The 14,789-nt window shown below is 41.0% G+C and overlaps 1 protein-coding gene across 6 annotated transcripts in view; it reads right to left on the bottom strand.

Annotated features, from left to right (window-relative positions):
- The window catches only part of SEMA3C (semaphorin 3C), a 221,838-nt gene that overhangs the window by 20,339 nt on the left and 186,710 nt on the right, over positions 1–14,789 (bottom strand). For all 6 annotated transcript variants that reach the window (XM_053256864.1, XM_053256862.1, XM_053256863.1 and 3 more), the window contains one exon: positions 1,808–1,896. In XM_053256864.1, coding sequence (XP_053112839.1) covers positions 1,808–1,896 — 89 coding nt within the window. The remainder of the gene's footprint in view (positions 1–1,807; positions 1,897–14,789) is intronic.

Here is a 14,789-nt window from a genome sequence, read left to right as displayed (position 1 = left end):
TCAGCCGTTACAGCTCACTTTGTAAAGAAGCACTTTGTAATTTTCCATGAGAACAGCTGATCTTACATAGGTGGCTGCTGCCAGCGCAAATAACAAATGTGTTGGCAGAGATTCTGGCTACATGTTATCCTTATCACATCCAAAGTAGCCACATGAAGCCAAGCTCTGACTTAAGAGTTAGATGAACAGAGAAAGCTGGCTGCCTTTCTCTGTTAGTTGTCTATGCCAATCTTATTTAGGAGCTAATTGTCCCTAGAGGTTGGGACAGGCAGAACAGGGAGACTTTGCTGCTCAGGAAATTTAAGGTAAGAATAGATAAAGAACAGATGGAAAAAGGCAGCCTCCAGCTATAAAATTCCTTCTATTTTCTTTAATGCCTTTCTCCAAGGCAGCTTTCAGAATTCTTAATAGTAAGAACCCGGTCCTTACATATGGCTACTTTGTGTGATGTAGTGTAGCCAGGATCTTACTTACAAATTGCCACTTCTTCTCATCATTTGTTCTCTAAAGAGCATGAGAGACAGATGATGGCAATCCAGGAGGGTAATTTTGGCCCACTGGCTGTTCAAAATGCTGAGTGGTAGGAACTCCTACAGTGAGATGCAGTAACAAGACATGCACAAACATATTTGGGTTGAAATGCATAAAACATGTGGTAACAACTTGATTAACTTGAATAACAATGCACAATGGAAAACAGGCTTCATTTAGATAGCTGGATGACATGATTTCTAGCTGTGATCCACATGAGAAACTGGCTGGATGTTCCCCAGCTCCTGACTCAGGTTAGGCTACAGGTTTTCTACCTGAGAACTTGATCAAGAGCAGCAAAGTGAGAAGACCTTGGACAAAGCCAACTGTCCTACTGCAGTTTGCCCAGATCCCTTCATCAGACAGTAAACCGAGTGGAGCAAATTTTGCTGGTCCCCAATGAGGATGAGCATTTTCCCCGCCCTAAGTCCTACTGTTTACTCAAAAAATGCCGCCCATATATATCCCCCATTCCCACCTCTCACAGGAGGACAGAGGTAGAACCCTTCCTCTAACTCCAAGCTCTTCCCACCAATCTGTCTATCTCCCATTGCTCTCCTTGAATACCTTTCCCAAGCAACTGCTGGGGAGAAGATCCCATTCTCTCTCATAACTCCCAAATAGCCAGAGGATGACTTGATTGTACAAACTGGGGCCAAGTCTTTAAAGTATCACAAAATGTTTTGGCTTTGCTATGACAGAGTAACACAGTCACTCTTTTAGTCTTACATCAGTTACAGAGGGAATCTGCAAAATGATCATTATTTGGATTTTCATTCTTGTTTATTCCTCTTTGTGGCTTAGGCTGATTCAGGCCTATGGCTTTCCAACACAAGTGGCATCTGGGTTTTAAAGAAGCACAGGGAAACAACTTTCCCTCCCCCCCCCAAAAAAAAGACTTTTGCTTAAGATTTGTAGCTTATCAGATAATCAAGAAGGGGGAAAATCTGGCATCCTGCTGCAAGTGATTGCAATCATGATATAGCAAAAAATCTGTTTCTGGCAGCCCCTGCAACAGGGAAAAAGAAGCACTTATCGAAATCCTTTAAGCCAGGATGACAGCACAAGAAAAATAAGCAATTTAAATGTACTATAAAAAGATTTAAGCTCCTTTTTTCCTCGCTTAGGGAACTCCAGCCTCATAATAGAAAAAGTTGCAGTTTGCCACATTTGATCTTTTATCAAAGACATTTCAACCTTGCCAAACTCCTTTAGATCAAAGTGTTTTATACAAGTGAATGTACAAGTGAGAAGAATAAGGCTTAGTGAGACAAACCTGAAACACTTCCAATTCTTCTAATATAAGTTCTCCACTTGCAGAGGAATTGGTGGGCAGGACTACAACCTTCTGTACTGTACCTTGGTCTGGAACAAAAAAGGAGGGAGACAGGCACAGAAAGAAAGTGAAAAAAGTGCAGTCAGAACAATCAGATTACAATCAGAGCAATCACTACATCAGTGAAACTGCTTAAGAAAAGAATATATGTCAGATCAAAATATATGAAGTGCTGAGATAAATAGATGTATTCACATATCTGGCATGCATGAGCTTTGCAATGAAATCCATTATGTCTTGTTCACTTCTTAATTGCAATGGAGACTATCTTCTATCAGAGTTGTTGGGTTGTGTTTTTTTGCTAACTAAAGAGTTATAATTACCAAACAGAAAATAAATATTTATATGATCAAAAGTTCTTCTGATGGTTATTTTAATATTCAACAAAATGTGCCCATCTCTGGAACTATTCATTACAATTCCCATTTCCATTTAGCAACTACATTCAAACAGTTAATTTCTACATGTTAGTCACAGAATTCCGGAGCCCATCCATAATATATGATGCATGGCTGACATACAGAGGGATAAACAGATGCAATGAAGAGGAGCCTCACAGAATTTCTTAACTAACTGCACCAGTGCAGCTAGGAAGTGGCAATTTTTGACATTTTCCTCTTCCCCAGAAAGTCCTCTGTGCCAGCTGAAAATATGTCCCCAAGGGCTGCACAGTCCTCAGGGACATATTTCTTGGTGGCACAGCAGGATTCCTGGATAAGAGGAGGGTGTCAAAAATTGCAACTTCCCTGCTGCACTGGTGAAGTTAGTTGGGAAGTTTTGTTAGGCTGCTCTCTTGTTGTAATGATGCACCCTTGTGCTGTATGTCAGCCAAATATTTATTTAATGGTTAATCTTTTTTTAAATTTTTAAATTGTAATGTAAATGCATAGCATGTGGATGCCCTATGTTTGAGATAAAGGCAATGTGGATGTCTTATGTTTGAGATTAAGGTGATGTCCTCTATGTGAGCATATCCTACAGCATGTGTGGAACTGCAAGTTCCATCACAAACAGGAAGAAAAAGGTTTATTACAGTGGTTTCCAACCTGGTGGCCTCCAGATATTGCTGAACTACAACTCCCATCAATTTTGTAGATGGGTATGATGGGCATTGTAGTTCAGCAACGTCTTGAGGCCCCCAGATTGGGAACCACTGCTCTATTAGAAGAACCAAGTTAGTATGATCTATAATGCAAAAGAAAAAAGAAAAAGAAAGGGAGAAGATTTAAGGTTAGAAATAATTGTATTACTATAAGCCTGGACAATAAGTTAGGAGACTTAGTTAGAAGAAACAGCCATTCACTTGCTTTATGTGGTAAGTAATACTCTCACCTCCAGATAACCAGGCATGGAAGGGTTACAAATGTTGTACATATGACTTGGAGGCCATATTGCGCAAATGACTAACATGTTGTGTGTGTGATCGTGCTGAGTTGTAAAATCTTTATAGCTTATTTGCAAGACTGAGCTGGCAAAAGCTAGCTTTTGTTGATCAGACAGTTTGATAGAACCAGATGTTTCAAGAATAATGACAACTGCCCAAATGAATGATTTCTTTGTATCATGTCTCTTTTCAGGAAGGACTAAGGGCTGACTCAAATGTACTCATCTGCACTGATTGCTGCCTATGCTGTATAACTCAATGAATATTTTGATTCCCTCATCAGTGCAGCCATCCAATCACTTACATGCATGCTAATGCTGTTACCAGACGAGCACACATCATCATTTTGGGGTACTTCAGTGTACTTCCTAAACTCAAGCCTCAGCCACGCCTCCACCCTCTTTCCAGTGAGTCCATGTTGTAGCTGCCTGTCCTGCACAGCGCTGAAGGTATTTTTTATTGCTGTTCATGGGTCTGCACCAATTGTCACTAATTTCTGCCAGTTGAGCCAAAACAGGGTGGTAGGGTGGTAGCTGGCTTGCTTCCTGCAGACCTCGTAACAATACTACATGTGATTGCACCAAATGCATGCGAGGCATTCTAGACAGAGATGGAATTTCTCTAAGAAATTTCCTACTCTTATCTAAATTGCGAAATGTTTGGTTTATCAGAATTTCTTCCAAGCTGATCCTTCCAAACCTATAGCAACGTTTTTCTTTAGATAGAATTTGGTGGTAGCTCTTGTTCACACAGTATTCCCTACGCATAAACCACAGGCACAGTGAAGGCAACCTTAGGCAGGTGAGAATGCTTAAGAAAGTTTTTAATCTTGCCAAAGCCATTCCAAAAACAAGGAATCAAGGTCTTGACAAAGAGTGGGCCAGTTCAGACAATACCTTACTGGCCTATGAAATTGGATGTGCTGATATCACGTCCATCATTATGGCCTTTGCATGTCCCTTATCATGTTGGAGGGGACTGTTCATCCCACTAACTCCTCTACATATGCTCCAAGAACTTAAACAAGTGAGCGTAAGTAGAGGGGACACTTGGATGAATAGCTCCACCCATGTCAGGAGGATATCAGGACAACAACAGAGAACATCATGACAGGCATGATGTTGGTGCAAACCTTTCTTAATTGCATGGGGCAGCAAGCTATTTTCCACAGCACATGACCTTCCTAAGCATGTGGGCCAGTAATGTATCATCTGAACTGGTCCAGTATGTACTTGGGGGGAAAAAGTATTAAGTACCCAGATTATATGTGTGTATTTAAATTTTCTCCCTATCTGACACAGTCTTCTAAACTTCTTATTTGGTAAACAGTTTCTCATATGAAAAGGGGGGGAAAAGAGCTCTGACTTTTTAGCATCAAAACTGCTTAGCTGAAGTTAGGAGTAAAGATGATAGGGGAAATTTATAGGACTGTGCAAATAGAAACAGGCATTCCTAAAGACTGTAATTCAACTTGCATGCACTATAAAAATGGCAGCAAAACCAATATGAACTGTATATCATGAAAAAGAAATCAAAGACACCCTGGACAACCTTTAAAAGTTATGGGCTGTACACATATACGGACCATCAATCTGTACCACAGGCAACTTGGTATGTATCCCATGGCAAGTAAATTCTTCCAGCTATTTGCAGAAAAATAAACTACGAGAAAGAATTGCATAGCAGCAATCCATAAGGGATGCCAATGAAAAGAATGGATGGTAAACAGTATATTTTCTGAGATGGGGCTGGATTAAAACCCTCAGCTAAGCCACAAGCTGAAGTCTCACAAAACAGCCACACATTCTTCCATACTAGCTCCCATCAGCCAACCACCTGCATCCATACAGACATGAAGGGATATAGCTAGACATGGAATCTCTCATTGGACAAAAGCCATGGCATTTCTGAACTGTGGATTGACAGGAACCTTGAAGTGAAAAAGGAAATGGAGGAAGCTCTCTTTAGGTCTATGTTAGAGCTCCCAAGTTTGGGATATTGTTGAATTGCAACTCCCATCATACCCAGCCAAAGCAGCCAGGTCATTGTGACTGGGGTTTATGGGATTTGTAGTCCAACAACATTTGAGGACTCAAGCTTGGGAATCCCAGCTTGATGTTATATGTCTCTCTTTTCTCTCTCTCATGATATTTTAAAACATTTCCCCTGGGTCTGAAGAACTAGAAAGAAAAATATGCTGGATAAATAGAAACTTCCATACACTATCTTACTGAATAGTACTACTCAGGAGTTATTCTAAAGGACTACTAAAATTCAGTGAGACTTCCTCTAGTACATTTAGTCAGGATGTCAGCCATAGGCTATAACAATTCACACTCTATATGCCCTCTTGCATTCAATGACCCCTCTAGCTGGTTCCCGAACAAGCAGATTATTTCTTTTTCTCCCATTCCTAACACACTTAGTAACCATATATTTTTCAAGTTTAAGCAGAAATTAACTTAATAATCAGTGCATTGCATGTGTTCAGCCAATACATCACAACTTTTAATCAGAAACAAATGTAGTGTGGAGATTGAACTGGGAATCAGTAAATCCCCTTTTCAAATAGGAACATAGGAAGCTGCCTTCTACCAAGTCAGACCATTGGTCCATCTAGCTTAGCATTGTCTACACACAGAATGGCTGCAACATTTCCAAGGTTGCAGGAAGGAGTCTCTCTCAGCCCTATCTTGGAGATGCCAGGGAGGGAACCTCTACGGGGAATAGCTTACAGTGCTCACACATATGGTCTCCCATTCAAATGCAAACCAGGGAGGATCCTACTTTGCAAAGGGAACAATTCGTGCTTGTTACCACAAGACCAGCTCTCCTCACATTAAAAAAGGAGTTCTCACCTCTGCCATGAATTCCATCAATGGCCTCAGCCAAAGCTACTACCTCAGCTTCTGCCACACATCTCTAATGTGAGGGTGATAATATTACACTACAAAACCCGGTTATTAGGGCTGTGCATTTCTGTTGGTCCAACTGACAAGTTTCTGACTCAACAAGACATGATGAGACAGTGGGGAAGGACATAACAATATGACTGCTCCCAGCAATGCAACTGAAAGGGTGGGTCAGGTCAGAATCTAACATTTTGGGCCATGCAAAGGCCTACTGATTATTGTAAGGACTGATGAGACAGTGAATGCCAAGTGCTTCGAATGCTTTAAAGTACTTTATAAATGATGTGTAGTAGTATTAGTATACATGATCACATTCCTTTTTTGAAAACTTGGAAAGGATTGGAAAAAATGAGTACTTTTGAAGAGTTTACTTGAAGAGTAAACAACAAAGAGCCTGAGAAATGGAGCAAAGAATAGGTGGAATGGGAGACAGGGAAGTCAAGAAAGGAACAGAGTGCTGATGATAAAACTAAATATTGACCCAGATCCTCAGCCAGCATATACATTTTAATTCTGTCTGTCTGTCTGTCTATCCTGCCTGACATGTGCATCCCTAGTTAAAACATTATTTAAAATACAATATTAATATTTTATTTAACATTATTTTATTAACATAAGTTAAAATATAATATTAAAACAGGAAAAATGATTAAAACAATGATATAAAATCAATTAAAATCGATTAAGAGCCTAAGAAAACAGGTGCAGAGTAAGGGTCTTTTTAAACAACAGCCAGAGATGGAGAAACTCTAATTTTAACAGGGTGTGTCTCCCAGAGCCCCAGGGCAGCCAAAGAGAAGGCTGTGGCCCCTGAGTAGCCACCAAACGAGTAGCCATTGGTGGCCATAACCAGACCTCCCCAGATAATCTTAATAGGTGGGAGGGTTCATAACAAAAGAGGTGCTCGATTAAATACCTTGGACCCAAGCCATTCAGGGTTTGTCTTCATTTAATCCAAAGAACTATGACTATTTACATCAGGCTATGGTATGGTTCACACAGTACACACAATGCGTAGGCAGCATAGAACATGCAGATGGCTGGCTGCTATATGAGTTCAACTTTCCAGTTTAAATCTTTTTATATTTTTTATATATAAACCAGCCAAGAGCGCATTCTTGCTAGTACTGTAAACTTCAAAAGAGACACTTAAAAAGAGAGTTAGAAAAGCCCTTCCCCAAAATAAACAAGCAAACAACCAAAAGACAACAACTGAAAGGACAAGCTGTCCACATCATAACAACCACCACCACAACTGTAATAAGTGCTGTCCTGAAAGACATCCTTAGGGAGGGACCTCATCCTTTGAGGTGGTCCCTCTTTCTTTCAAAGATCAGATAGGTTGTTACAATTGCAATTTTGGTTCCAATATGCATGCAATGTACACATATAAAGGATGGCCTGAACTCAAGGTCAAGAAAACAAAAAGAGAAGAAAACAGACTAAAAATAATTTTCCTCTCCAAATTTTGCATTTCTGACATGAAAGGGATCTTCTGTAATAGGAAGTGACTCTCTCCAGCTTCTTCTATACTGTGAGGGATGCATGGAATGTCCCTGGTAAATTCTGATAGCATTTTCCGAATACCTGCATTACTGTTTTCAGAATTCATCAGATGTTTTTCTTGAGCAGAAATTGCTCATTTCTCCTTGACATCCCCTAGATATTTCTCCCAAGTAAGAGCTTCCTAATTCATTGTGAAATTTTGCTTTAGGAGAAATTCAACAGCAGTTCTGTACACTACAACACAGGAGACACAATGGATTTCCAAAGAGGATTGTTACAAGGCTGCTACTCTGTTTTAGAATGTTTGCCTTGGTGTTCTCTGTATTTACCATAAAGTTAAAGATGAATGGGACTGTATACCATGTACACAATTTAAGACTCACTATTTTTGCTTAATGAATTTGAATGACATATCTCACAACAGCATGTCAGCCTAATAACTCTGCATTTACGCAATTTGTACAAATTGCATTCCACATGAGTAAGTCCAATGTAAATAATGGGCTTACTCTTGCATGACACAATTTGTACAAAGTTTCTAACTTATTTTGCACATTATGTCAGCCGGTGTGTCCATTAAAAAAATGTTGGCTGAATGATTCTGATGACTATTCATCAATGTAATAGCAAGTGTACTGAAATATAACTATGAAGCCATCATTTCATGGCCTATCTAAAACATATGAAACCTAGGCAAGACATGAGTCAGGCAGAGGCCTTTTCCAGAATCTGCCTAAGCAGCTGCAGAAAATTCCAGTTCACATGTTTTCAGCCATCCTTTTGATTAGCAGAAGAACCAAGTTGCAATTTCTATGATGTAGTGAACAAAAGTTGCAACATGAATCAACATACTGACATTATTGTTTTAAAAAAGGTATAGCAACAAGGACAGATCCTTAAAAAGCAGAACTGTGAGGCAAGTTCAGACGTTTTGAACACATCTTTTAAAAGAGGCTTTTTCATGTTTCACCGGTTGCTTATATCTGGTGGGTTCTTTAGTCTTTAGTTTTTATAATGCATTGTTTTTAGCTTTTTAAAGAATTTAATTTGAAATTTTAAAAGCTAATTCTGATTGTTTAACTTGGTTAATTTTATTAGTCTGATTTTATATTGTAACTATTTTATACATGTGGTGAGCTGCCCCGAGTAGTAATGTACTGGAGGGGTGGGGTATGCATGCATGCATACATACATGCATGCATGCATAAATAAATGTTTCTGCCTGGTGAGAAAATGTACTGCAGCAACCGCATGGATGGCTTTAACTGCCACTATGAAATCTCCGACCTCTCTCAGCAAAGGCCTGCTCTGACATGAAAACAACCCCCCCGATTTACTTGGTGAGCCTCTGCACATGAACAGGGCACCATATGTTGACAGATGTCATGTGAAATGCTTTGAAGCACTTTCCACATGACAGTGTGATGTGTGAATAGCCTTTGGCCAGGCAATAACTGAAATTCTTTGGGTAAGCTGCTTTCTTTCCACTTCAACTGCTGCTCTGTAAAATGTATTCTTTCAGAGCTACTGGAAGTTGAAATATACTTTTGCTATCTATCACTTACCACTTGTAGGTACCCTTCATTCGCCTTACCTGTACAACTCCCTGTGGCACAAATCAACACTTTCCCCATTATACAGATGGGTGATTGAGGTTGGAACCTTCATGGGAATGTGTGTCTTAGGTCAAAAAGCAACAGCCCCATGTCAGCTCTTTCCGCTCTTGCCTGGTGATGTCTAGCAACAAAAACTGTTTGATGTAACCTCACTGAAGTAGGGATTTCCTTCCCCTGCTCCACTTCACTGCCTGCTACTTGTGGTGTTGGGAAAACTCAAAACATGGTGATATCATCCCTTACATTTTGTATGACTAGACAACAGTGGGGGAGAATAGAGAAGGAAATAGTGGGCTGTTTGTCCAAAGCCACCTAGGAAGTCCATGACTAAGCAGACATTAATGGCTTTTCACAGGAAGAACTTATTAAGGTGGGTGCTGATCAGGCCAAAAGAACACTTAAGAAGAGAGTATTGGATACTGAAGGACAATTAGATCTAGCCAGTCTCCCAAAAGGTGTATTTTTGTCCAAACAACTTGTTCCTGAAACCTGCAGTCTATCTAAACCATTTAACGACATCAAAATTCAGGAGAGCAATGATTACCCTTGCTCACTTTAACACACTCCCTACCACAGTACTATATGAGAAATTTAAGAAAATATCATATACTGCTCGGCTTTGCCTTTGTGGCACAGGTGCCATTGAAACAATTGCACATATTTGCTCTACTGTTGATTTTATAAAGATACCCAAAATAGTTTTATCTTGCCTTCTTTAGTAAATTATTCCAGCCATACGGGTATGTTTTATCTACAGCACCTTTTGTCTGATTATGATGATTTCATTTCTCTAAATGTGGCTAAATTTTGCTGTATAGCTTGTAAAATACACAAAGAGATGCTTACTTTGATGTAGGCTCTTACTGTATGTCACAAATTGTATGCTGATTGTTTATCTGATGACCATAATAAAGAATCTATCTAACATTTACATTCTGGCCTGCAAGGTTCATGGAATTCATTTCACCACACACTAGAAAAATGAAGAAGAAAAATAAAGTACTTCTCATAAGGAAGAACTATATGATTGAAAAGTAATAGGTTTGGGCAAGTCAAGTAGGTGATAAGGGGCTATTACAATCCCACTGAGGACTTCAGATAAGCCTTATTGAAATTCAGTAATTACACCATGCACATTAGTCAAGTACTTCTCTTGTTTCTCCAGGGAATAAAGCCTACCCTACTCTCCTCTTTTTCCAGCATTGCTCTTTATGGCTGAATGCTTGCTCCTTTTCAGGCAGTTCTCTTTCTGTAGCAGATAAAAAGGCTTCCTGTGGCATCAGGTTTGTGCATCAAGCCATCGGCTTTGTACAATGCGTTAGGATGAATAGCACACACTAAGTGCAAGCTTGTTATCATTCAGAAACCCATGCAGGATGTCACAAGAACAATTGCCTGTTTAAGGGATTGATTTCACTAGCTCCATAGCCTAGAAAAGGAATATTGTGCCCACTATTAATGCTTGGCAAGAAACAGCTGCTGTGAGCCTGACATTATTGGCCAGGTCATAGAGGACATACTGTATTTCTTCTCCAGTAATGTAACAAAAATGTCAGATTAGATTGTGTTCTTCCTGTGGCATGATTGCATGATGATGTGAGAAAAACTGCACAGGTTCTCTCTAAGCTGTGGGGTCATATTCTGGAACTGATCACTGGTACAGAAAGCCCAGCTACAAAAGTGAATAAATTATGTGGTACGGAATACCATTTCAGTTGATTGACCCATTCCTGCTAAAACAACAACAACAACAACAACAACAACCATGCATACAGATTAGTACAGAGAAAAGCTCAGTATAGAACCTTCTGCCTGAGATGTTAATATTTCATGGCTGGGGAAATGTTGCAGTGGGCAAAACATTCAAAGATGCAGTCTTGCAGGTACAGTTTGCAGAGATGCATCCCCAGGAACTGTGTAGCACAAGATGTAGCTGAATGTGTAGATCAACCCTGAGGCTACTCGGGAAGAGGTGCTGGAAACCTGGCATCCACACTCTGATTTGAAGGATGAGTCACATCACAGACAGTGACAGACGTGACTGGCAACATCTCCGTTCAGCTTCAAGAACGGATCCATATTGCCTGAGCTCAAATGTCACAGAAGTGCCAAGTTCCATTTGCCTCTGCCAAGGGGCTGCTGGAGCCTGAACCACCAATTGCCAAGCCTGCCAGGGTGACACAATGCAGTTTTTACACTCACCAGAAGGAAATTAACACAAATATTTTAATTAGCCCATCACCCCCAACTTAATTTTATTTGGTATACCACCAGAAACTTGCATCTCATGGCAACTTCCAACCACCAGATTTATTTTCTTGGTGGCTGATATCGTGAGCAAATTCTTTTCAGTCCTACTGAAAGCACAAAACATGGAACAGAATTTAAAAAGTCCTTCCTTGTATCCACAGGAACTCACAGCCTTCGGTTTTATTGTTTTATAATAACTACCCCTGCTATCTTGGCAAAGAGGCACCTTTTAATGTGGTGATTCTTTTTATTTAGCTGAGGGAGAGTAACTGGCCCTATCTACCCCCAGGACTGCATCCCTCCAGTGGCTGTTGCTGGTGTCTATCTTGTGTTTATTTTCAGACTGTGAGCCCTTTGGGGACAGGGATCCAAATTTCTGATTATTTCTCTGTGAAAACAACCGTGAGCCATTTTCGGAAGGGCGGTATAGAAATAAAATAAAATAAAATAAAATAAAATAAATAAATAAATAAATTGTTCATAATTTGCTGAGTGGCATTCATGGTATTTTATTTATTAATTTTTTAATTATTAATTTTTAATTATTAATTTTTTATTATATACCACCTCCTCCAAAGACTCTAGGTGGTGAACAACAATACCAATAACAAATAAAATAATAATAATATTATTATAATAATTAATAATTTAAAAAGAATAAAGGGCAAAAGCTTGGCAAAACAAGTAGGTCTTTAAAAGGCCTTAAGAGCAGCTATGGGGGGGGGGGGCTGAATGAATTTTTTTTGGGGGGAAGTGTTCCAAAGAAGAGGGATGGACACAGAGAAGGTGCTCCTACAGGCACAGGCAAAACCAAAGGAAAGGGCAGCCCCCACCGGTGTTTCCTCTAAAAGGGATTCCCAGATGTTGTGCACTACAACTCCCAGAATTCCCAAGCAAAAGCCATTGCAGCTGGAGATTCTGGGAGCTGTAGTCAGCAACATCTGGGAATCCCTGTTGGAGGGAACACTAGCCCCCACCTCCCACCAGCATTTGCAGTATCAGGTTGTATTGTAGTACAGATAGATTTAGAAAAGCTTTCCCCCTCCCTCCCTCTGACTATGTGCATTTTTCTCTCTGCTTATGTACAATGCCATTGCACCTTCTGTGAGCTGACTATCACATAGAGTTGGCCCTCCATATGAGTATGAATCTACAATAGACTCTACACATGATGGTATTGGAGCTGGAGAAATGGGTAAAAATCTTGCTTGTTTAAACAAGAGTTGGCTGTGGAAGGCACTGCAAAACTTCAAGGCTGAAATGGAGACTGTGCATGTGGCTTTTCCTTCTGTTTAGGAGAGTGGAACACACTGGAGAGGCAGGCTCAGGCACATCGATCAAGGGCTCCCTGTTGTGTTTGGTTTGTCTACACAAATATGGCTTATTCATTAGTCTGGAAGGAGAGCTGGTCTTGTGGTAGCAAGCATGAATTGTCCTTTTTACTAAGCAGAGTCTGCCCTAGCTGGGAGACTACATGTGAGCACTGTAAGATATTCCTCTTAGGGGATGAAGCTGCTCTGGGAAGAGCATCTAGGTTCTAGGTTCCCTCCCTGGCATCTCCAAGACAGAGCTGAGAGAGATTCCTGCCTGCAGCCTCGGAGATACTGCTGCCAATCTGTGTAGACATTACTGAGCTGGATGGACCAATGGTCTGACTCGGTATATGGCAGCTTCTTAAGTTCCTATTGCAAGCTATCAATTATGTGTGCCAGAGTGGTAAAAGAGAAGCTGCTCCCAAAGGTAACTAACTTTACCCAAAAGTAAGTGAGAACAGTGTCCTGTGGTGTTCAGAATATTGGGTTAGAGTGCGGAAGAGTGTATTCAAATTCCAGTTCTGCCTGAAAACTCACTGGCTGCCCGTGGGCATGCTTCCTTTCTGACAGGCCAGCATACTTCACATGCCTATTATGACTGGAACTGTATACCACTGGGTACATTTAAATTATACATTCTTGAAATGACTATTCATAACTAAGAAAGTGTCTGTCACTATGAAGGACACGGCAGAAGGAAGGAAGACTCAGGCAGAAGGAAGGCTCAGATATTCAAAAGACGTCTGAGGCTGTTCTCATGAGCAGCCAAGGCCCAGCTTAGGCAGCCAAACCTGGGCTGCCTATGAGACCCACCAGGATCCCAGAGGATCCACAACAACAAACCCAGCGAAGAAGCCCAGCTCTTAGCCAGGGTTAAGGCCAAAATGCGCCCTTAACCCAGCTCCCAGGATCATGAGTCAGCGTGGGCTACTTGCACAACTTGTAGCTCATGCTGACATCAAGACAGGCACCTAGAGTGCCTGTCCCCGAAGGAATCCTCCAGTGCACTGCACTCAGTGTGCTGTGCAGTGTGAGATAGCCAGAGGCTGGGATAATGAGTCCCAATCACAGAGTGATCCATGCTTCACGGAGCAGTAGGGATCATGTGGAAGCACAGAGTGCACTCCCACCAAGCTCAGGATGCTCATCTGGAGGAAAGGAAAATTTTGCATAGCCTTCCCCCCACCCACCCACCCACTAGGTCATGTAAATGGCCCCTGTGTGTACATTCCACTGGCAGACATACACTGTGTATGTGCACATGTGGACATGCCCTCAACTTCTGACTGTAGGCTCCCAGTAGCAACTGGGCCACTGTGTGAAACAGGATGCTGGACTAGATGGGCCTTGGGCCTGATCCAGCAGAGATGTTCTTATGTTCTTATGCCCCCATACTCCATACACACAATCAGGCATGGGATGCAGGCTTTGTCCTCTGCACAGTGTATGAAACTTCATCCCTTTGGGCTCATGGCAGTTCATGGGCATGGAAATCATAGCAGCTATTCATTTACACAGGAGAAACAGGACATAATGGAGGTAGGCTAAACTTGATCCATGTCCTCGTGGATGCCAACCACTGAGAGCCAAGACTTCATTCTCCTATCCTGGGTTCTCTTTCTTGGGCATAATATAGGGCAGACCTATGGATTGTGAATAAAGAACATGGTTCCTCAACTTATAATGCTAATGTGGGCTGGGGTGAGGCTTCTGTAGGGGAGCATGCAACAGCCCTACCTGCCTATAAATCTGCCCTGAAAGTGCCCCTATGGGCATTTTTAATACTTTGACACAAGCTGGACTCTGAAACTGGAAGAAACTTGACTGTGGGGACACAGCCAAAGGAGCATTTGCAAGAGATAATTAGCAGCGAAGGCTGTTTCTCCTCAGAACATGCCATCTATCTTAAATTATACACATTTGCTGATACAAACATCTTTC

Source organism: Hemicordylus capensis, chromosome 5, assembly GCF_027244095.1.
Source record: "Hemicordylus capensis ecotype Gifberg chromosome 5, rHemCap1.1.pri, whole genome shotgun sequence".
Classification (NCBI taxonomy): Eukaryota; Metazoa; Chordata; class Lepidosauria; order Squamata; family Cordylidae; genus Hemicordylus; species Hemicordylus capensis.
The sequence above is the reverse complement of the archived record's forward strand: the minus strand, read 5'-3'. Positions and strand labels throughout refer to the sequence as shown.